This window comes from Rhinatrema bivittatum, chromosome 4, assembly GCF_901001135.1.
Source record: "Rhinatrema bivittatum chromosome 4, aRhiBiv1.1, whole genome shotgun sequence".
Lineage (NCBI taxonomy): Eukaryota > Metazoa > Chordata > Amphibia > Gymnophiona > Rhinatrematidae > Rhinatrema > Rhinatrema bivittatum.
The window spans coordinates 111,532,728-111,557,323 of NC_042618.1; the positions used below are offsets into that span (position 1 = coordinate 111,532,728).

Sequence of the window (24,596 nt, forward strand, 5' to 3'; positions counted from 1 at the left end):
ATGTTATATTCAGCCCATACAGTTATTATTAAATTCTGCTGCCAGGCTAGTCTCCAATTCAAAACGTTTTGAGAGGATTTCACCAGTTTTGTGCAATCTTAATTGGTGCCAGTTCATGAACGGATTGTTTTCAAAATAGGGATGATAGTTTTCAAACTTCGTATATCCAATTCTCCTTATTGGTTTAATGCACTTTTGAGGATCCATAAACCTGCTAGATGCTTGAGATCGTCACAGTTGAATTTACTGGAGGTTCCTTCTGTTCGTCAGGCTCGCTTATTTATCACTAGAGAGACGTCCTTTTCGATAGCGGCACCCTGTCAATGGAATCTTATTCCTTTGGATTTAAGATCTCTTGAAGATGTCAAGAAATTTAAAACATCTTTTAAAGAATTTTTGCTTGTCCGTGCGTTTAATGTCTAAAAATTGCGGAGAGAAGTTTTGTTACATGACAGCTGATGATTTAGTAATTGGTATTATTTATGTTATTACGATGTATATTATTATTGTTATGATTTATGATTTTTGGTTTCTGTGAAACCATGTGTCTGTAATGATTTGATTTTATGTATGTAATTATGTTCATCGCCTAGGCCTTTTTGTGTTAGGCGTTTAATAAATTCTTTTAAATGAAAAAAATGAAATGAAAAGAAGCGTTCCGCTTTCGCATTGGCTCGAGTTGCCATTAGATCCAACTGAGGCACGTCCCACCTGGCGGAAATGAGGTTCCATGCTTCGGGAGCTAACTCCCACTCTCCCGGATCGAGCTGTTGCCTGCTGAGGAAGTCCGCCTGTACATTTTCCATGCCCGCGACATGAGACGCGGTGATTCCTTTGAGATGGCGCTCCGCCCAAGCGAACAATAGCCTCACCTCCAATGCCACCGCGAGACTCCGTGTCCCACCTTACCGGTTGATGTAAGCTACCGTTGTTGTGTTGTCTGAGGACACTCGAACCGTTGTGTCCTTGTTGGATTCGTGGACCCTTGGGCCGATCGGAACCAGAGGATGAATTGCTGAAGGTGATTGCAGCAGTGGCCCCGACCGGGAGGCGGCAAGGACAGACTCGTGGCTGGCCGAAGGAGGAACTCTGGGAGCCCTATGCGACCAAGGGCTTTGGCGAGGAAGAAGGAAAAGATGAAGCCGGCACTGTGGTGGGAAGGTCTTCGCCCTGGAAGCCGATCCTCCCCCGAGAGGAGCTCGTAGGAGTTCGGCCGCTGGGACTTAGGAGATTCACCCTGGAAGCCGGAGTCCCCCCAGGAGGAGCCTGTAGGAACCCGGCCGCTGGGACTTAGGAGGGCCCGCGGGGGCCGAGTCTGATGAAGTCCAAGGTTGAGTGCCGAGGGGTCGTCGTTCACCAGTCCAGAGTCAGGAACCAATGGATCACCGTAAGCCAGTCCGAGGTCGAGAGCCGAAGAGTCAACGTAAGCCGGTCCGGGGTCAGAAGCCAGAGGATCACCGTAAGCCAGTCCGGGGTCAGAAGCCAGAGAATCAACGTAAGCCGGTCCGGGGTCAGAAGCCAGAGGATCAACGTAAGCCGGTCCGGGGTCAGAAGCCAGAGAATCAACGTAAGCCGGTCCGGGGTCAGAAGCCAGAGGATCACCGTAAGCCAGTCCGGGGTCAGAAGACAAGCGGAAGCCGAAGGACACAGGAACGCAGCAACTGGAGACAGGAATACCTGGGAACCTCGTTGCAAGGCACTGGAGAGGAGCAACTGCAGGGCTTAAATAGCCCTGCAGCGTCTGACATCACCGGAGGCTGTCTTCAGAGTTTCCCGCGCTGGCCCCTTTAAATTGGAGGCAGAGACGCGCGCGTCTAGGGGGCGGGGCCAGCCGCCGAAGAACGCCGGCTGCTCTGGCGGGGCAGAGACGAGGAGGCAGAAGGCCCCGCAGGCCCGAGTGAAGCTACCCGACATCGGGGCTGCGGCGGCGGAGGTCCCCGGAGGCCTGGGGAACGCGGACAGCCACTGGAGCCGCGATCGGGTAGGTGGCGATCCCAGGGCCGCCCCGGGATCGCCCCGGCACCCGGACAAGCCCCTCCTACGCCCCCTTCCGGGGGGCCGGGGCTTGTCCGGGTGCCGAGAATGAAACTGGCGAAGGAGGTCCTTATCCAGGATGTGTGAAGAGGGCTCCCATGAATTCTTCTCAGGACCATATCCGTCCCAAGAGAGGAGGTACTCCCAGCGATGACGATGGACCCGAACATCTAACACCTTCTTGACCGTGTATGTGGCCCCGGGATCAGCAGCGACAGTGGAAGGCTCCGGAGGCGAGGGTTGAAAGCGAGAGAGGACCACCGGCTTGAGGAGGGACACATGGAAGACATCATGTATCCGAAGGGTAGATGGAAGATGTAAGCGGTAGGAAACTGCGCCAACCCGTTCGGCTACCCGGAAGGGTCCAATGTAGCGAGGCGCTAGCCTCATAGAAGGGATTCTGAGCTGGATGTTTTTTGTACTGAGCCAAACCCTTGATCCGGGCAGAAACACTGGAGCGGGTCGCCGAGACTTGTCTGCGTACGCCTTGAACCGGGCGGCGGTGCGGTGGAGCTTCTCCTGAGTGGTGTGCCAAAGCTGGTGAATCTGGCTGGCCGTCAGTTGCGCCGCTGGCGAAGAGGTAGAGACTGGTAACGGTAGTGGAGGCTTGGGAACCTTTCCATAAACCAGCTGGAAGGGAGGCTGTAGCGTGGCGGAGTGTCGATGGCGATTGTACGAGAACTTGGCCCTCGGAAGAAGAGCCACCCAGTTGTCCTGCTGCTCCCCTACAAAGGCTCGGAGAAATGCTTTTAGGGTTCGGTTCGTGTGTTCCACTTGGCCATTGCCCTGGGGGTGGAACGCCGTGGTCAAGTCTAGTTGAATCCCAAACTTCCTGCAGAGCGCCCGCCAGTACTTTGCCGTGAACTGGGGCCCACGGTCTGAGGTAATATGCTGAGGCAAGCCGTGCAGGCGGAAGACATGGTGGACGAAAAGTTCAGCCAACTCGGGAGCCGTGGGCAACTTGGCCAGTGGCACAAAATGAGCCATTTTCGAAAAACGGTCAACCGTGACCCACAACACCGTCTTCCCCTGGGACGGGGGCAACTCGACGATGAAGTACGTGGAGATGTGGGTCCATGGCTCCGCGGGTACCGGGAGTGGCTGAAGGAGCCCCCAGGGGCGACCAGGCAGGGGTTTTTGCTGCGCACACGTGGGACAGGACTGTACGTAGAGGCGGACATCCTCCTTCATCCTTGGCCACCAGTAGAACTCAGTCAATAATTGGAGAGTCCGGGTGACCCCGGGGTGCCCAGCCGTCAAGGAGTCGTGTGCCCATGCTAGGACCTTCCTTCTAGCACGCACTGGAACTACCGTCCTTCCTGCTGGTGCGAGTTCGGTGGCTGCCAGTTGGATTCTAGCCGGATCCACAACGTATTGAGGAGGGTCGGAGGTGTCCTCAATCTCAGAAATGCGTGAGAGGGCGTCTGCCCTAGTATTCTTGGCTGCCGGTCGATACCGAAGAGTGAAATCGAACCTGCTGAAGAAGAGGGACCAGCGTGCCTGCCGGGGGTTGAGCCTCTGCGCATGGGACAAGTAGTCAAGGTTTTTATGGTCCGTATAAACCACGATAGGATGTTGGGCCCCCTCCAGCCACTGGTGCCACGCTTCAAAGGCCAACTTAATGGCCAATAGTTCCTTGTCCCCGATGCCGTAGTTTTTCTCGGCAGGCGAAAACTTCCGGGAGAAGTAGGAGCATGGCCGGGTTCTCCTGTCCTTGGAGACCTGGGACAGGACGGCCCCCAAAGCTACGTTGGAGGCATCCACCTCCACAATGAACAGACGTAGGGGATCCGGGTGTCGGAGGCAGGTGTCCTGGAGGAATGCCTCTTTAAGATCCTGGAAGGCATGTACGGCAGTTGATGGCCAAGTTCGTGCATCCGCGCCCTTGCGTGTGAGGGCCGTTAAAGGCGCCACCAAGGAGGAGTAATGCGGAATAAAGTGGCGGTAAAAGTTGGCGAAGCCTAGGAAACGCTGGAGTGCCTTCACTCCCACAGGTTGTGACCAGTTCCAGATGACAGCAACTTTATCAGGGTCCATGCGGAAGCCGGTAGAGGAGACGATGTATCCCAGAAAGGGCAGAGACTCCTCCTCAAACTGGCATTTCTCCAATTTAGCATATAATCGGTTTTCTCTCAGCTTTAGCAAAACTTGCCGCACATGTTGCCGATGTTCCTCAAGATTCCGGGAATAAATCAACACATCGTCGAGGTAGACAATGTCCGACGTGTACAGGAGGTCGCGAAGCACCTCATTCATTAGGTTTTGAAATACCGCTGGAGCGTTGCAGAGACCGAAAGGCATGACGAGGTACTCGTAGTGACCGTCCCTGGTATTAAAAGCGGTCTTCCACTCGTCCCCCGGTCGGATCCGAATGAGGTTGTACGCCCCTCTAAGGTCCAACTTGGTGAAGATGCGGGCCCCCTGTAGGCGGTCCAGGAGTTCCGGAATCAGAGGCAATGGATAGCGGTCTCGCCGGGATGGTTCGTCAAAGATCCTCCGGAAGGCTTTGACGAACTGCACGAGGTTATTTAAGCGGGAATCTTGGCGCTCCCAAAGGGAGGAAGCCCAAGCCAAGGGTTTCCCATCCAGGAGGGAAATAATGTAGGTCGTCTTAGACCGGTCCGTGGTGAACTGCGCAGGCAGGAGGTCAAAACGGATGTAGCAGTGATTGAGGAATCCCCGACACACCTTCGGATCCCCCGAGTACCTAGGGGGCGCTGGCATCTGTACCGGGACAGGGGAACCCGGGTTGACCTGAGACGTGGATGCTGCGGGGCGAGCTGCGGGGGTCCCATCTACGCGATCCGCCAGGCGTTGAACGGCAGACATCAATGTATCGAGGCAGGATTGCTGTTGCTGCAGCTTCTGGGCAATGCCCGGAATAGCCTTTAGACCGGCAAGGTCCGCCGGGTCCATGGCCTTGCAATCTGTTGGATTCGTGGACCCTTGGGCCGATCGGAACCAGAGGATGAATTGCTGAAGGTGATTGCAGCAGTGGCCCCGACCGGGAGGCGGCAAGGACAGACTCGTGGCTGGCCGAAGGAGGAACTCTGGGAGCCCTATGCGACCAAGGGCTTTGGCGAGGAAGAAGGAGATGATGAAGCCGGCACTGTGGTGGGAAGGTCTTCGCCCTGGAAGCCGATCCTCCCCTGAGAGGAGCTCGTAGGAGTTCGGCCGCTGGGACTTAGGAGATTCACCCTGGAAGCCGGAGTCCCCCCAGGAGGAGCCTGTAGGAACCCGGCCGCTGGGACTTAGGAGAGCCAGCGGGGGCCGAGTCTGATGAAGTCCAAGGTTGAGTGCCGAGGGGTCGTCGTTCGCCAGTCCAGAGTCAGGAACCAATGGATCACCGTAAGCCAGTCCGAGGTCGAGAGCCAAAGAGTCAACGTAAGCCGGTCCGGGGTCAGAAGCCAGAGGATCACCGTAAGCCAGTCCGGGGTCAGAAGCCAGAGAATCAACGTAAGCCGGTCCGGGGTCAGAAGCCAGAGAATCAACGTAAGCCAGTCCGGGGTCAGAAGACAAGCGGAAGCCAAAGGACACAGGAACGCAGCAACTGGAGACAGGAATACCTGGGAACCTCGTTGCAAGGCACTGGAGAGGAGCAACTGCAGGGCTTAAATAGCCCTGCAGCGTCTGACGTCACCGGAGGCTGTCTTCAGAGTTTCCCGCGCTGGCCCCTTTAAATTGGAGGCAGAGACGCGCGCGCGCGTCTAGGGGGCGGGGCCAGCCGCCGAAGAACGCCGGCTGCTCCGGCGGGGCAGAGACAAGGAGGCAGAAGGCCCCGCAGGCCCGAGTGAAGCTACCCGACGTCGGGGCTGCGGCGGCGGAGGTCCCTGGAGGCCTGGGGAACGCGGACAGCCGCTGGAGCCGCGATCGGGTAGGTGGCGATCCCGGGGCCGCCCCGGGATCGCAACAGTCCTTGACCAGAGGAAGAAATGCTCGGAGGGCCAGCCGGACAGCCCTCATCTCGAGGCGGTTGATGGACCAGGATTTCTCCATTGGAGACCAAAGCCTTTGGGCGGATTTGTTGAAGCAGACTGCACCCCATCCAGATAGACTGGCTTCCATGGAGATAACCATCCAGTTCGGAGGATCTAAGTCTACTCCCTGTTCCAGGTTGCTGCGTGAAAGCCACCATGATAGACTGACTCCTTCCCCTCCCTTCCCCAACCTAAACCGCCCCCCAGCCCTTCCTAAAACCCCCCCTAACCTTTACTTTATAAGTTGCGCCTGCCTCTGGGCGTAGGTTGCGCGCACTGGCCAATTGGCAGCGTGTGATCCCCCGGCACAGCGGCAAAGGCCACTGTGCCGGAAGCCTCAACTCCACCCGCGACCCGTCCCGCCCCCTGCCCGCCCATTCAGTAATGCCCCAGAACTTAAATGCGTCCTGGATTTATGCGCGTAGGGCTTTTAAAATCTGCCCCTTAGGGAATAGCCAATGTTATTAATTACACCAGTGGCATGGGATCTTCTTAGTGTTTGGGTAATTGCCAGGTTCTTGTGGCCTGGTTTGGCCTTTATTGGAAACAGGATGCTGGGCTTGATGGACCCTTCGTCTCACCCAGCATCGCAATTTCTTATGTTCTTATATGGAACTGTTCCGACACTGGACTCCACCGCGATAACAGCGCACGCTGCAACAGACGCAAATGAGCGAACGCCCACAGGACCAAATCCAAGGTGGAGGCCATGGATCCCAGAACCTGTAAGTGATGCCAAACTGTTGGATTCTTCCTCTGAAGCAGGACTTAGACCTGATCCTGCAATTTTGTTACACGGTCCGCTGCCAGAGAAGCCTTGCCTCAGAAAGTGTCGAAAAGCGCTCCCAAGTAGACCAACAACTGTGTGGGCTCCAAATGACTTTTCTGGGCATTTATGACCCAGCCGAGCGACTGCAAGGAGAGCATCATCCTCTGAACCGAACTTACACAGTCCTCCTGAGACTTCGTTCGGATTAGCCAGTCGTCGAGATACGGGTGAACAAGGATTCTCTCCTTGCGCAGGAACGCCGTCATGACCACCATGACCTTGGTGAAAGTACGTGGAGCTGTCGCCAGGCCAAAAGGGAGTGCTTGAAACTGGAAATGTTGGCCCATCAACTTGAAGCAAAGGAACTGCTGGTAAACCTGGCAAATTGGGATGTGGAGATACGCCTCAGTGAGGTCTAACGACACGAGAAACTCTCCTCTGGGTAGCGCGGCCACCACAGTTCTCAACGTCTCCATGCAAAAAACGGGGAACTCGCAAACACCTGTTCACCTTCTGCAGATCCAGAATGGGACGAAAGGTACCCTCTTTCTTGGGAACCACAAAGTAGACCGAATACTGTCCCTTGCCCTGTTCCGCCAGAGAAACTGGAACAATGGCCTGGAGATCGAGCAGCCATTGTAGAGTCCCCTGTACTGCCTCACGCTTGACCCGCGAAGTGATGCAAGACTCCACAAAGGCCTCCCCCACCAGGCCGAAAACTCGAGAGTGTAAACATCCCGGACCACTTCCAAGACCCATCGGTCTGAGGTAATCTTTTCCCACTCCATGTAGAAGCTCGACAATCTGCCTCTGACAGCTTCTATGACAGAATGGGTGCCCCTGGTTTCATTGGGTAGGTTTCCACGACCAGCACCCTGGCCCATGGACTCTCTGCCTGGGCGCCGTCCTCCACGAAAGGACTGCTGATGTCCCGAGGCTGGCCTGGACCCCAAAGGAGCTGAAGACCTACCAGGGTGAAATCTGCGAGAATCTCGAAAACGAGTCCGCGGGGAAAAAACCTTCCCCGAAGGTTTCCTATCCTCTAGCAATCGATTGCCCTTGGACTCCCCCAGCAATTTCACCAACTGGTTGAGATCCTCCCCGAAGAGAAGCTTGCCCTTAAAGGGGAGGTTACAAAGTTGAGACTTGGAAGATAAGTCTGCTGACCAATTATGCAACCAGAGCAGTCTACGAGCCTAACCGCAGACACCATACTACATGCAGAGGTCCTAATCAAGTCATACAACGCGTCCACAACATAGGCAACTCCTGCCTCCAAACGCGCGGCTTGCAAGGGCCCCCGCCGTCGGGACTGGGGGTTGCGGCCGCCTCCTAAACCCAGCAAAGACAGGTTCTCTGCATGAGGCTGGCACAAATCGCCGCCCTGAGACTCAGCGCTGAGACCTCGAAGACTCGCTTCAGATGAATCTCCAGTTTGCGGTCCTGAATGTTGAGGATTTGGGTTAATTGCTGCTTTAAGAAAACTGCCCCATGTTGACTAGTAACTGAAATAAAAAATGTAATTGTCAGCCCAAAAACAGAACAACTGAGGCTGAGAACGGCCTGAGTATGCAGAGTGAATTCCTGATAAGAAAGATGCCAAGAAAGCTACAAGAACAAAAGAACTACTGAATAAGCACAATATGTGATGTCTGAGAGGCGCATGAAGGAAAAGTACCAGCAAATGTAGGAGATGAGAGAGGGGAGGGGGGAAGAATGTGCGAACCATGTTTAACAGTGTATAAAAGACTAATGCAAATTTAAAACAATGAGTAAACTGGTATTGCTCAGAAAGCAGTACATTCTGTAAGCTGGGCTCCGTTTACTCCCTTAAGGAAACACAAACTTGTTTCCTTCAGTTTCTGCTATCAAGTATTGTATGTATAAAAAACAAACCTGCTGGTGATTATAGATCTCTGAGCTACTTAATAGATGTTATGTTTTGAAACTGAAAGGCTGTTTCATCACTGGTTTTATGCCCTCTCTGAGGAAGAAACCAGGCGGGGGTAAGTTTCAAGGTTTCTACATTTTGGTAGCAGAGGATGGTTTGAGCACTGGCAGGACCAGTCGGGACCGCGTGTATGGCTTGCAGATCTGGTCAGGACCGCGCATACAGCTATAATTGGTCGGGACCACGAGTACAGCCAACAGGACCTGATGGTAGCCAAGGGCACTGACAGGTAAAGTACAGTAAGTCCTAACTGGGCCACGGACACAATTTGGCAACGTACAGTAATACATGTGAGGTACAGGGGACCCCTGTGTTCACGTGAGGTACAAGGATCTCACGTGAGTATATTTTTTATTTACATATGTATTTTTATTTACATTTATTGCCAAGTTTTACTTCTCTGTTTGTTGCAATTTGTTTTTTTAAAGTTAGTTTAAGCTTAAGTTCATTATATTACAAAGTACGAGATTCCTCAGTCCCCTTGAATTGGTTTGTGAATTATTTCCACATGAAGTTAAAATTATTACTAAGCATTGTAAGAAATGGGCAGTGTGGGCGGAACGGGATGCATTCATGAGCTGACCTGAGGATAGTAGCTTTTCAGCTCCGGTTCTGCAACAGTTTCTGCAATTCATTAAGCATAAAAAGACAGGAAAGTCCTTAACATGACATTTGATGTATTTTAATATGTTCATGGTTACACGGGAGCGTAAGATGGACACCGGGTCCGAAGCCCCGAGTTCAGGATCGGTTCCACGTTCGCCTCCCCCTCATGAGAGCAAGGGATCAGGATTTAACCCCTGGTTGGGCTATAGTGCAGGGAACCTTACATTTACAGCCTGTTTGAAGACTGTAGTTTCTCAGCCCCTGTTTTACAACAGTTGTTAGCAAGTAACAGATTTTCTTTGGCCAATTGTCCAGCATACTTAATGAAAGCTTATTAAGAAGTGATGCTAGTTCGTTTGCCTGTATTTTTGTTAATAAATTTGTACTGGAACACAATACAAAGAGGTTTAAGACAGCAACAGATAGTCCTTTGTTTTGCCTTGCTTGCAGGGCTCTGAGATTAGAGGCGCATAAAAAGGGAAAGTTTTTGGAAAGCATTGTTTGAAATCTGGTTTTCTGTTTATGTCTGATTATTTTCTGCTTTTTTTTCTTTCTTTGCCAGAATAAATAAAAAATCATGTAGTTAGAACAGAATAGGATTTCTTTCTTTAGGTAAAATATTAGCTGAAGGTACTTTCGAAAAGCGTAACAATTAACTGTTTTTTTCTGTTAGATCTCTGTATTAGTTACAGCTCCTGCATACAGGGAAACAGTGTCTATTATGATGCAGGGTATTTTAGAGGACTGCTTATATATCAATTAGGAAAGTGTTATGCCAGTAAATAACTAGTAGTTGAAGAATAAACTGAAATATTTTTCATCTATTAGAAATTCTAGAGTTGCTTCTGCGGTACGAAAGCGTTTTTACTATTTGCCTTTATTTTGGATATTATCTATTGGCATTCCTGCTTCCTGCTCTGCACTATAGAATTGAGAGACATGTTTGTGCAAAATGGGGTAGATTTTCAAAAAACGCGAATAGGCGTACTTTTGCTGGCGCATCAGACGCAAGCAAAAGTACGCAAGGCTATGAATTCTGTATAGCCGGCGCGCGCCGAGCCGCGCAGCCTACCCCCGTTCCCTCCGAGGCCGCTCCGAAATCGGAGCGGCCTCGGAGGGAACTTCCTTTTGACTTCCCCTCACCTTCCCCTACCTAACCCACCCACCCGGCCCTGTCTAAGCCCCCCTCTTACCTTTGTCGGGGATTTACGCCTCCCAGAGGGAGGCGTAAATCCCCGCGCACTGGGACGCGACCTGGGGGCGGGTCCGGGGGGGCGCGGCCACGCCCCCGGGCCGCCCCAGCCCGTAACCACGCCCCCGGGCCCGCCCCCGAAACGCTCCCGGCACGCCCCCTAAACGCCGCGACGACCGGGCCTGCCCGCCGACACGCCCCCCTCGGAGAACCCCGGGACTTACGCGAGTCCTGGGGTCTGCGCGCGCCGGTGAGCCTATGTAAAATAGGCTCACCGGCGCGCAGGGCCCTGCTCGCCTAAATCCGCCCAGTTTTGGGCGGATTTAGGCGAGCAGGGCTCTTAAAATCCGCCCCAATGTGCTCATCTGAAGCTATTTTCATAAAATAATTAGATTTAGATAGGCTATAAGTATTTAATTTATTATCAGAAAAGGACATATTGCTTTCCCTTGTTTCAGAATTAAAAAGAATTCCTAGGGGAGCTAATGACTGATTGTTTTCTAGAGTTATTAAACATATTCAGAAAGTGATGAAAAAAAAAAAGAACATGTGTCCTTTTGCTGCTAATGCTGGGATCAACAGTTTAATGTTCCAGCACAGTTACTGAACCAAATAGACACTGTAGATTTAAGGGAACCTATAGCATTAGGATAAAATTCTGATCATTTTTCAGAGATCGTTAGCTGTCTTTTCCAGAGAAGGGTGGCAAATCCATCAGGAACTGTTTGGAGAACATAGGGGCACCTCTATTGGGGATATTGACAATTTGATTGCTGAAAAAGCAATTACTAGTGTTAAAGTTTAAAACTTGAAAGGACAAGGCAGTTAAGGGGTTAGCAGCAGAGAGAAAGGGGGGTGAGTGGGGGATGCAGGCAAGTGTTTCCCAGGTGAAGACATCTGTATCTTGTCAGTACAGGGAATACAGAATTGAATGAGCTCTTCCTTTTTGGAAAGAGTTTTGTTTATTTGAACAGGGCGTTACTACTGTAAGCTTTTTTTGAATGTGCGAGTAAGTGTATCTGATGGAGTAAGTTATGACGTAGAAATGTTAATTATATATATATATATATATATTCAATGCTAAAAGTATTTATTTGTCAATTAATGATCCCAGATGTATCACACCCCTGTGATTCTGGTGAGAGAATTTATTCCAAGATATGGAATTCCAGAATCAATTGATAGTGATCAAGGGACACACTTTGTGAATGACATAGAGGCATTAGGCATCTCTCTCAGGTTCCACACCCCTTACAGACCCCAAGCCTCTGCCCTTACAGAGAACTTCAATGGCAGGTTAAAAACTAAAGCTGGGTATTATTCTACACCACAACTTCTGGTAGTGCCTCCTAGAGGCATAACAATAGAAACAAGAAAGTAGCTTCATGACCGCTATTTGCTGAATTAAGGCATATCAGAATGTTTAGTTTCAATGGAACTGTAATTTCACTGTAACTATTACCTTAATTTTGTTGTATGCCAGACATATTTTTCCAGGTTGACTCTGCCATGTGAGATATAATGCTTGAAGATGACATTTTTCTCAGTTTGATTTCTTTTCATTTTTAAACAGATAAGCAAGTTTGCTTACCGTAAACGGTGTTTCCGTAGATAGCAGGATGAATTAGCCATGCTGTCATGGGAACTGTTAGTCAGGTCCGGGAGGCGGAGCTTCCAAAGCGATGTCAGAGCTCCGTTCTGAGACTGTGCGTGGTTTCCCGCGCTCGGCTGAACTCTCCTCAGTCTGTGATAAAGCAAGCGTGATCGTAGCCTATGACAGTCGACTGTGCAGGAAGGTGGGTGGGTCAGCATGGCTAATTCATGCTGCTATCTACGGAAACACCATTTATGGTAAGCAAACTTGCTTTTTCCCATCGATAGCAGGGCTGAATTAGCCATGCTGTCATGGGAGTCCGAAGCTCTCCAACACGCTGCACTGAATTTATTTATTTATTTATTTATAGGTTTTTATATACCGACAACCGTTTGCACATCGTGTCGGTTTACAGATAACTTAAAACTTTTTGGCAGTGTCATTGTGTTAGTTCATGTCCTGTATGCGGTGTGTTGGCCTTTGTGTGCTAGTTGACCCCGCCAATGGTTCCTTCAAGGACTGTAGTAACGTTTGTCCCAATTTGGCATCTTCCGCCGTCTGCTGGTCTAAGCAGTAATGGGAGTTGAATGTGTGAAGAGATGCCTACATTGCGGCTTTACAAATGTCCAGTGGTGGAACATTTTTTAAGTGAGCCAATGAAGCTGCCACCGCCCTGGTTTGATGAGCGGTGGGAAGTGAAGATAATTTGGACTGTCGTTTATCATAGCAGAACAGTATACACTGAGTAATCCAGCTAGAGATAGTCCTTTTGGCCACTGGGAGTCCAGGAACATTTGGATTGAAAGAGACAAAAAGTTGTGAAACTCTGTTAGGTGAGTGGGTTCGTTGCTTGTAGTAAGCCAACACTCTCTTGCAGTCCAATGTATGTAATAGTTTCTCACATTCGTTCTAATGCGGTTTTGGACAGAACATAGGTAGTTCTACGGATTGGTTCAGATGAAATTGCGAGACCACCTTCGGTAGAAAGGTGGGATGAGTTTGAAGGAGCACTTTATCATGGTAAAACTGAAGATATGGGGTATAATGTACCAAGGCTTGTAACTCACTAACAGGTCGATACTGTAAGACCGCGGGAGAGCGGACGAACGCCCGCTCTCCCGGCGCACGCACCGGCCCCTCGCCGGTGCGGGCGATTCAGTATTTAAATGAGGTGACGCGGGAAAAACGGGGAAAAGGAGGTGCTAGGGACACTAGCGCGTCCCTAGCGCCTCCTTTTTGTCAGGAGCGGCGGCTGTCAGCGGGTTTGACAGCCGACGCTCAATTTTACCGGCGTCGGTTCTCAAGCCCGCTGACAGCCACGGGCTCGGAAACCGGACGCCGGCAAAATTGAGCGTCCGGTTTTCGGCCCGACAGCCGCGGGCCGAATTCAAATTTTTTTTTTTTTTTTTACTTTTTTTTACTTTTGGGGACCTCCGACTTAATATCGCCATGATATTAAGTCGGAGGGTGCACAGAAAAGCAGTTTTTACTGCTTTTCTGTGCACTTTCCTGGCGCCGGAAGAAATTAGCGCCGACCTTTGGGTCGGCGCTAATTTCTTAGAGTAAAATGTGCGGCTTGGCTGCACATTTTACTTACTGAATCGCGCACGCATACCTAATAGGGCCCTCAACATGCATTTGCATGTTGAGGGCCCTATTAGGTGCCGCGGGTGGGCCGCGTGTTTTCCTCCCCTTACTGAATAAGGGGTAAGGGAAAACACGCGTCCAGAGCAGGCTGACAGTGCGCTCCGACGGAGTACACTTTACTGTATCGACCTGTAACTCGGCAAGCTGACTTGACCGCAACCAAGAAAACTACCTTCCAAGTATTTGAGATGCGCCCTTTCCATTGTTTCAAATTGGGGAAGCATCAACTGTTCAAGGACCAGGTTGAGATTCCATGGTACGGGGGGTTTCATGATTGGAAGGCGAAGGTGAGTGAGCCCTCAGAAGAATCATGAAACCATCGGATGATGGGAGATCGGATGACCGTCTTGGAGCCGGAAGGCAGCTATGGCACTAAGGTGGACCCGGACGGAAGCCATGGCCAGACCTGCTACATACAGTGTGTGTAGATAGGTGAGAAGCATATCTGGGTGCATGTGAGTGGGTCCACTCCCTTCGATGTGCACCATGCCGAATAGTGTCTCCATTTTAAGTGATAGCTGTGTCTTGTGGACAGCTTTCTGGAGGCCAAAATTATGTTCTGTACTGAAACTGAAAATCCTTGTTCAGTGAGAAGGATCCACTCAACCTCCATGCCGTCAGATGCAAGGAGGCGTGGAGTGGGTGCAGGAGAGAGCCCTCTTCTTGTGATAGGAGGTCTTCTTGATTCGGTAAGCGGAAGGGCTCCACCGTGGAAAGTCGGAGGAGGTACCACAGTTGACGTGGCCACGCTGGTGCTACCAGAATTAACTGTGCGCTGTCTTGCATGCATTTTTGTAGCGTTTTGGTGATGAGAGGAATGGGGGAAACGCATACATTAAGGTTTCCGTCCATAGAATTAGAAAGGCATCCTGGGCGGTCCTGTACGGACTTGGCCAGACTGAGCAGAAACGAGTCGTTTTTCGGTTGAATTCCGTTGCAAAGACGTCTATCGGCAGTGTTCCCCACCTCCGGAAGATCTCCTCTGCTATGATGGGGTTGAGAGACCATTCGTGGGGGTGAAACACTCTGCTCAGTTTGTCTGCTCTGGAAAAATATAAGTCTGGCATACAACAAAATTAAGGTAATGGTTACAGGGATCTGTATTGGAACCCTTACTTTTCAATATATTTATAAATGATCTGGAAAGAAATACAACAAGTGAGATAATCAGATTTGCAGATGACACAAAATTGTTCAGAGTAATTAAATCACAAGAGATTGTGATACATTGCAGGAAGACCTTGTGAGACTGGAAAATTGGGCATCCAAATGGCAGATGACATTTAATGTGGATAAGTGCAAGGTGATGCATATAGTGAAAAATAACCCATGCTATAATTACACAATGTTGGGTTCCATATTAGGTGCTACAATCCAAGAAAGAGATCTAGGCGTCATAGTGGATAACACATTGAAATCGTCGGTTCAGTGTGCTGCGGCAGTCAAAAAAGCAAACAGAATGTTGGGAATTATTAGAAAGGGAATGGTGACTAAAACGGAAAATGTCATAATGCCTCTGTATCGCTCCATGGTGAGACCGCACCTTGAATACTGTGTACAATTCTGGTCGCCGCATCTCAAAAAAGATATAATTGCGATGGAGAAGGTACAGAGAAGGGCTACCAAAATGATAACGGGAATGGAACAGCTCCCCTATGAGGAAAGACTAAAGAGGTTAGGACTTTTCAGCTTGGAGAAGAGACGGCTGAGGGGGGATATGATAGAGATTTTTTAAATTATGAGAGATCTAGAACGGGTAGATGTGAATCGGTTATTTACTCTTTCGGATAATAGAAATACTAGGAAGCACTCCATGAAGTTAGCATGGGACACATTTAAAACTAATCGGAGAAAGTTCTTTTTTACTCAACGTACAATTAAACTCTGGAATTTGTTGATAGAGGATGTGGTTAGTGCAGTTAATATAGCTGTGTTTAAAAAAGGATTGGATAAGTTCTGGGAGGAGAAGTCCATTACCTGCTATTAAGTTCACTTAGAGAATAGCTACTGCCATTAGCAATGGTAACATGGAATAGACTTAGTTTTTGGGTACTTGCCAGGTTCTTATGGCCTGGATTGGCCACTGTTGGAAACAGGATGCTGGGCTTGATGGACCCATGGTCTGACCCAGTATGGCATTTTCTTATGTTCTTATGCCCGGTAGGTAGGTAGCCTGCAATTGAATTGAGTTTTTGCTGGCACAAAGCAGAATGGTGAGGGCTTCCTTGCAGAGAACCCATGAGCCCGAACCGCCCTGCTTATTGATGTAAAACATGGCTACCTAGTTGTCCATGAAGACCATTACCTGATGACCCTAAAGATGGGAGACAAAGGTCCGTAACGCGTATTGTATTACTCTGAGTTCTAGGAGGTTGATTTGATAAGACTGTTCCTTTTGTGTCCACAGGCCTTGTGTCTGCAACTGGTTGAGATGTGCCCCCCCCCCCCCCCCCAAGCCTTTGCGGGAGGCATCCGTAGTGAGAACAGCATTATGAGGTAACAGTAAGAATGGAGCGCCTTTGCTGAGCATCTGTGCGTGTAGCTACCAGGCGAGTTCCCTGGACATGGTTGATGTTAGGGATACTGCCCTCGTCAGGGGCTGGGAATGTTGTCGCCATTGGCGTTTGAGATCCCATTGAATGTGATGCATGTGCAGTCTGATCTTGTCTACTGCATGGATAGCCGCTGCCATGTGTCCCAACACTGCGAGAATTTGTCGGGCAGAAGGCATCAGGGAGCGGCGCAAGCGTCGGAAGAGCCAACGCATCGTGATTCTTCTGTCATGTGGCAGGAAAACTCTGTGTTGCTTCGTGTCTAAGATGGCTCCTATGAACTGAATCCTTTGGGTAGGTTGCAGGTTGGACTTTTGGTAGTTGATGTTGAGGCCCAACTGCCCCAGGCAGGAAATCGTATCGTGTGTGTTCTGTAGGAGCGACTGTGGGTCGGACGCTATCAGGAGCCAATCGTCCAGGTAAGGAAAAATTATAATTCCCCGTTGACGGAGGAACGCCACCATCACTGCAATGCACTTGGTGAATACCCTGGGTGCCATCGAGAGACCGAAGGGAAGTACCTTGTATTGGAAGTGCTGGCCATGAACTTGAAAGGATAGGTATTGCCAGGAGGAAGGATGCACTGGAATATGAGTGTACGCATCCTTGAGATCTATAGAACACATCCAAGCTGTGGGTGGAATCAGGGGTAGGATGGACTTGAGGGATATCATCTTGAACTTCTCCTTGACAATGAATTTGTTGAGGTCTCGGAGGTCCAAGATGGGTCGCAGATCTTTGGAATGAGGAAGTATGGGGAGTAGAACCCCGTGTTGTGGTTGGAGGGAAGGAGGCGCTGGATTACCTGTTGGTGAAGCAAGGCAGACACTTCCTTTTGCAACTGCACGAGGTCAGATCTGGGCCCCCTGGATGTCAGGTGGGGAAGGGGTGGCAAGCTCTGAAAGGGGATTCGATATCCGGAGCAGACAATGTCCAGAACCCACTGATCTGAGGTGATTGTTTCCCACTGTTGAAGGTGAGCTGTTATGCCTCCAGCCTGAACCTGTTGTGATGGTGGCGGAGCGAAGCCTAAAAAGATGGGTTGGACTTCACTGCGGTAGCTGGTGGTTGTGTTGCTGGATGCTGAGGTCGTTGACGGCCCCTGCGGTTTTGGGGAGCTTGCGTTTGTTGTCGTAGAGGAGGCTGATACGACGGCGCCCTATAGGAGGTGTACGGACGGTACGGGCGTCGCTGGAAAGATGGCCTTCTGTTAGGGGTATAGTAGCTCCTCGACACTGAGTAGGACTGGGTGGCGGTAAGGGACTGCACCACTACCGACTGTTCTTTGAGTTGCGCAATTGTCTCCTGGAATTGGGAACCGAAGAAACTGTCTCCTTTGCAGGGCAGATTGGCCAGTTTGTCATGGACGTCTGGTCTGATGAAGCTAGCACGAAGCCATGCGACTCTGCGCACGGCAATAGCTCCCGCCGAAATCCTAGAAGAGGCCTCAAAACTCTCGTACACAGTACGCAGGAGATGTCTTATGGCCTCCTCAATATCTTGTATCAAGACTGGATCTGCTGGCGTCTGAGGCTGTGACTCGGAACCCTGTTTAAGGCACTGTATACAGTCGTATATGTACTGAATGATGTAGAACTGACGATGGCCTATTCGGGCGGCTAACATTGAGGCCTGAAAGGTTCTCTTGGCAAAGTCGTCCAAAGATTTCAAGTCTCGACCTGGTGGTGTGGATGAGTGACTCTTTGATTTTTTGGCTCTCGCCATGGCGGATTCCACCACCACGGAGGCGTGGGGTAGCTGAGTAGGGGTGTAGTAGGATGATTTTTGCATTTTAAACTTAAGGTCCGTTTTACAGGAGACTGCCAGCAGCGTAAAGGGTGACTCCCACGAATGTTCGAGAACGGAATCCAGCACCTTATGTGTTGGTAATGCTGTTTTTAGCAATCCTAGGGTGTCAGCTCTAGGGTCTGCTATCTTTTGTATGTCAAGGTTGAGTGCCTTTCCCATCTTCTCTAGAAATTTGGGATAAGTAAGGTCCTCGGGCGGAGAGTATGGTTCCGCCGGCTGTTCTTCTAGCTCTGAAGGATATCCTGTCGACGAGTCGGGAGTTGTAGTGTGACCCGTCGGTGACATGGGATGGGAAGGAAAATCCTGTAGTGTCAGTATTGTGGTAGCGACGGTAACCTTCACTAGAGTCTGTGGTGAAGGATTCGGTGAGGCCAGTATCGAGTGTTGCGGAGATGACGGTGGTGTACTGGGAGAACCAAACGCCAACTTGTAGGTAGCTTGCATGACTTAAAAAAATCCCGCCAGTACAGTTGATAAAGCGGAAAATGCCTCCTGTGTCTGAGGAGGCATGACCAGTCGGTGCGTTGTGCCCCTGCGCGGCAACGCTGTTAATAGTATATCTGAGTCTGGTGGGGGCATATGAGTATCCCTGATATGAGGTGAGTCTAACACCTTTCGTTTCTTTGCAAGTGGTTCCTGTAAACTGTGCCCGCCCGAGCGGCTTTTTGAGACGGACGACTGGTCCAAGTAGACTCTGAGAGATGAGGATGACGAGGAGGAAGAGTGGGGAGTCCGTACCAGAATGAGATCATCACTGGAGTCTGCCGAGAGTTCCACGGGGGGACATTATGCTCCATGGGAAGCATGATGTCATTTCCGAGGCGGAGAGTTACTTGAATGGCCATCCTTTAGCTTCTTCCGCGTTTTAGCGTCTCCCGAAGGCGCTTGTGGCTTTGATGTGGTAGACGCAATGGTGTGTGCTGTTAACTGCGTCGAATGCGTCTTGGTCTTTTTTGAGGTTAACTCAGAGGGCCTGCTCTTGCGTCGATGCGGTGAGATGCGTCGAATGCGTCAATTGATGCGTTGGCGTCGACTCACGGCGCAACTCTTCCGGCGCCATGGACGTGTGCGTCGATGGATGCAGTTAGAGAGTGTGTCGGCTGTGGCGTGTCGACGGAGGACGTAGACGCAGGCCGCACCATGGCCTTGTACGACACCAGCCTATGTGCTCCCTGCTCGATTAACGGCTGCCTTGTTGACACAGACGACTCCTTCCAACCCTTCACTCGGTCCCGAGTGGGGTCCCTGCCTCTGCCTGTCTCCAGGCACGTGTCCTGTCCAGGATGGCCTTCAGGTCTTGAATTGGCCGGTTCAACCGAGACCGCTCGGCGTGGCTGGGGTGGCGCCATTGACACTGGTCCCGGCAATGATCGCACCTCGGGGGGGGGGGGGGGGGGACACGAACGACCCTGCCAGGCTTAGTTTCAGGGCCTCTATCTTGTCGGCTCTCTGCCAACGCGCCCGCAGAGACATCTTACCGCAGTGGGCACAGGTGGCTATCGGGTGGTCTGGGCCCAGACACCAATAGCACCTGTCATGTTTGTCCGTTCGGGGCATCACTTTCCCGCAGGCGCAAGGTTTTGAAGCCCAAGGGTCCTTCCTGTTGATTTTGATTTTATTTACTTTTTTTTTTTTTTTTTTACAAAAACTGAGGAGGTCTGGAGCTCTGTGTGCAATCCTGCACGCAGATAAAACAGACTGAGGAGAGTTCATCCGAGCACAAGAAACCACACGCAGCCTCAGAGCAGAGCTCTGACATCGCTTTGGAAGCTCCGCCTCCCGGATCTGATTCACAGCTCCCATGACAGCATGGCTAATTCAGCCCTGCTAACGACGGGAAACTATTTTAATTCTGACTTTTGTTTTATTTTGGATCGATCCAAACACTTTTTGGTCTAATTTTTTAGCTCAAATATGTGTTAATTGTTGTTTGTCTTTTTGTGTTATCTGTGTGTCATGACACCTGAAGAATGCAATGAATGAATTTGTGTGTCAGTTCAGTGAAATATATGTTTCTATGTAATGTCTGAACACTTAAGTTGTTTATGGTTCTGACTACTGCATGTTGCCTAATAATAAAGTAGGAATATTACAGTAATAGTATATATGTAGGGATTACTAGATGTAGGGAGTTATGGTCATGATGGAATCTTCTCATTGATTAATTTGAATTTGTTTTACTCTTATATTAGGTTTTGATCTGTAACATACACATCTAACTTAATAATGAATTAAGAGGTTAGGCTTCGATGTAAAAAAAAAAAAAAATACACCATACTGGGAGAACTGTATACGACGTGTCATTGATTTCAGAAATCATCCCATCCTTTGTCACAGAAGCCATCTTGCATCCTTCATTATATGAACTGAAATGCTTATACTTCTTGCCTGATTTTCTCTTTATGTTTCTCTTGCTCTATGGAGGGGTGGTCTTACCTAGATGCTGTTTTCCTTGGTTTTATGAGGCAATGTACCTTTATTTGACATGTGATAAATGATTGACATAGCAAAAATAGTTTTATGATATACCTAGACAATATCTAGTTAGCTACCTATTTGCAGATGCCATTATTTAGATTTTCAAATTAATGATACAGTCTGAATTAATGCGGTTTTTATTAGTCTCTACATTCCAAGCGATGTGTAGCATTTTCCAGTCCTACTGAGTCAGACAAATGATTGCTTGATATGTTCTCCTCTACCTTTATCTATGGAAGCTGATCTGATCACATTCAAGGTTCAAGAGGGATGTATAATTCTTTTTCCCTTATTTCTTGCTTTTATTTTCCTGACTTCCTTCACTCTCCTGTGCAGGGACTCGCCCAGGTGGTTTGGTAGCCCTTCAGGGACATTATTTTGTATGTGGACACAAAGCATACCGAGCACTTCTCCCAGGGTGGGCTGGCACTTGTTTCATTGCCAGTGTTTTGCCCTACACACACATTTATCCAAATTTGTCTGTGATTCCAAATGCTAATTATTCAACAACTGAGGCTGAGAACAGAGAGTTAGAGAATTCCTGATAAGAAAGGTGCCAAGAAAGCTACAAGAACAAAAGAACTACTGAGTAAGCACAATATGGGATGTCTGAGAGGCGCATGAAGGAAAAGTACCAGCAAACGTAAGGGATGAGAGAGGGGAGGGGGGAAGAATGTGCGAGCCTTGTTTAACAGTGTATAAAAGACTAATACAAATTTAAAACTATGAGTAAACTGGCATTGCTCAGAAAGCAGTACATTCTGAAAGCTGGGCTTCATTTACTCCCTTAAGGAAAAACAATCTTGTTTCCTTCGGTTTCCGCTATCAAGTTTTGTATGTATAAAAATCAAACCTGCCGGTGATTATAGATCTCTAAGCTACTTAATAAATGTTATGTTTTGAAACTGAAAGGCTATTTCATCACTGGTTTTGTGTCCTCTCTGAGGAAGAAACCAGGCGGGGAAAGTTTCAAGGTTTCTATAATGTCCTTCAGCACAGCGGCCCCGGCCACAGGAATGGTGGTCTTCTTAGTCACGCCGCGCCCACCTTCGGTATCTTTAGAAGATCCAAAACATCCTGCGATAGTGGGTAAAGCTTCGTCTTTGCTCTTCCCACTTTTAAACCCGCATCTGGCGAGTCCCACTCCCGGGTCACTAGCTTGTGGACCTTTTTAGGTAATGGGAAGGAAGTCGTCTGACCCCGAATCCCATCCAGGACTGGGTTGACACCTTCGCTGTCTGATTCTTCCTGTGAAACTTTGAGCCCCAGGATCTCTAAGATCTGGGGAATGAGAGGTCGGAGCTCCTCTTACTTAAAAAAGTGCACTATGCTGGGATCATCGCCTTCCGAGGGTGGGAGGACATATTGGTCCGAGTCGTCCTGTATCACATCACTCATATTCTGGGCGAGTCCCGGATCTTGATCCGCCCCAGGATCTGAGATATCCCTGAGTGGGGCCGGCAATCTATCGACACCTTGAGCCCCTGCAAGGTGATGGCGGTCCGGGGATCCCGTGGGTATCCGCTTTGGTGGAGATTCCACCAAAGAGTCGGGCTGCGCTGCTCTCTTCAGGATCTCCTGTTTCCTAGCCAGGAACGCCTGATGCAGCAGGAGCACAAACTCAGGGCAAAACTCCCCTGAATCAACACCACCCCCTGCAGAAGGGTCCGGTGGCCCATGGTCATTCCCAAACGTGGGAATTTGGTTCACCGGAGAAAGAATGGGAGGGGCCTCCTCCTCCCTCGGCAGCCGCTGCGAGTTACCCACCCCCACCGAGGAGGACTGCGGCCCAGATGATCGGAGCCCTTGCCTGCTTGCTGTTCTCCCTGAGGAAGTTCCCTCCTGCCAACAGAGAGAACATAGGGAACTAGCATTTATGGCCTGCCCTGACGCCCCACACAAGCAGCAGGATCCCAACTTAGGCCAGGGTGCCATTTAGAAAAAATTCCAGTCAGAAAACCTTTGCGCGACTGCAGAAGCTAAAAATAGAAAAACTCCCTGCCGGCATGAAATTGCTGTGAGGAGAGCTGCCGGGGCAAAAATAAAAAGAGGCCTCACGCGCACAAAGGCCTACACCCTCTCCCCCCCCGCCGACCCTACCTGTTGCCCCGGGCCTTCGTGAGGACCCGCGTGGTTAAGCTCACCACTCCAGCTGGCCTGCTGATAAACGGCACGGCCCATCCCCCAAATGAACTCCTCCTACCTTGAAAGGCTTCTTCCTTGCTTTCTTTCTAACCTGAAAGAGTTGGAGTCTGGGGAAGCAGTGAGAGGCGTCTCCTCAGTGCTCGAGGAAACCAGGAGCTCCTGGATATCAAGATGCTGGCAGCGATGCGGGCGAGACACAGGTATCTAACACCCCCCCCCCCCCGGGTCGCCCAGCTTCAACTGAGGGATGGCCCACAAAGGTGCCTAACACCTTAGGAAGCTACACAACTAACTACAAACTAGTCTATCTTAAGAAAAAAACATTCTCTAACCTTTTTTTTTTTTTTTAACTGACTAACAGACTGCAGGTTTGGTACTCTAACATCTACTGGAGTCAGAGAAATACTGAGGGGCTGCAGGTGGCGCTCTCCTTAAGTAGAAGTGTTCAAAGTTCTATGTTCTCTGATGCCATCTGCTGGTAGGAATGCACAGCCCACTGGTTTGGACTGATCTGGGTATGTTCAGGAACGGTCATCCTCCCACATCCCATTCTGCCCCCACAATCTTCTCTCTTATCCCTTTTTACCGCCTCACTGTACACCTTCACCTCCTGTGCTATTGTACTCTATTATGTAGTCCTGCTTTTCTTAGGGTAATCAAACCCACAAGTATACAGATACAAATTCGTTATTGAATTAGAATATACATTCGTTATTGAATTAGAATATACATTTGGTATTTATAGTTAAGGAGTTATATTATGTTCTGATGTTCTTCTGAAAACAGTTATTTATGTAAAGCATGTTGCTTTCATTTGTTTACACTCTGTAAATCCTGTTATATGTAAAGCCTTTTGCTAATTTATTGTTGTACTGTAAACCGAGGTGATGTATATCCATACGTGCCGCGGTATATAAAAATCAATAAATCAATAAATAAATAAATAAATGTATTAAGCCAGGACTGGCCGATCATTCCCTCATAGCAGACGTCGTTTCCTTTCTCAAACACAGATTCTGTTACCCAGCACAGAACCAGTGCTCCGTCCATCGCACCGCCGGATACAGGGCACTTCCCCGTATTTCTTCGCCACTAGCTCAGTCCATCTCACAGTGCCTGGCGGTTTCCCATTCTTTTAACTACCCCGACCTAGCCACTCACTTGCACAGCCCAGAAGATATTATCAGCCCCAGCTCCAGGCGTCGGAGTCAGAGGCCGAGCCTGCAGCCTCTGCAGTTGCGGGGGGCCCGAAGTACTGTAGAGATCTAACAGAAGCGCCATGATAGCTGCAGCCAGCAGCCCCGCCGCGATCTTCAACATCATCCTCCGCCACCGGTGCCGCATCAGTCCAGACCAACCGCAATTGTCCTGCTCCCTGGCAGCAGGTCCGCTTCATCACTTCCGGGTCTGCAGCCACACGAGCCATAACACTGGCGTCCCCGTTTCTTTAATCTCTATGATCCTGGTGGAGGACTCGCCGGAGTCTGAACGGATGCGGAAACTTTTTCATTTTTCCCTATAGTACGAACGCGAAGAATCAGGATCCATGAGACAGCGGATCCTGTTGAATGGTTTCCTAGGAGATAGCTGACGTCAGACTAAAATCTTAGAGACTCATGTTTTGCTCGGTGCTTTCTTTCGTTTATTTTACGCGCCTCTTCACTTGCGTACTAATCTTACTAGTTCTCACATAATGAATGTCTATAATTTAGTTTAATTTCATATTTTGAACTAAAACACAAATCTTGCTCGTGTATGAAATATTGAAAAGTATAGGGTATATCTACTGTATGCATATAACTCAGAAATTCAATATGGGGTAGAGGAATCAAACATTGAAAT

At 49.7% G+C, this 24,596-nt stretch overlaps 1 protein-coding gene across 4 annotated transcripts in view; it reads right to left on the reverse strand.

Moving 5' to 3' along the window:
• The window catches only part of TMEM62 (transmembrane protein 62), a 144,870-nt gene extending 120,613 nt beyond the window's left edge, over positions 1 to 24,257 (reverse strand). Inside the window, exon 1 of one of the 4 annotated variants that reach the window (XM_029598681.1) lies at positions 23,916 to 24,246. In XM_029598681.1, the coding sequence (XP_029454541.1) occupies positions 23,916 to 24,098 (183 nt within the window). In that variant the 5' untranslated portion in view covers positions 24,099 to 24,246. Of the gene's footprint in view, positions 1 to 23,915 lie in introns of all 4 variants that reach the window. The other 3 variants (XM_029598680.1, XM_029598682.1, XM_029598684.1) reach the window with 3 other exon arrangements.
• Positions 24,258 to 24,596: the final 339 nt, after the last annotated feature.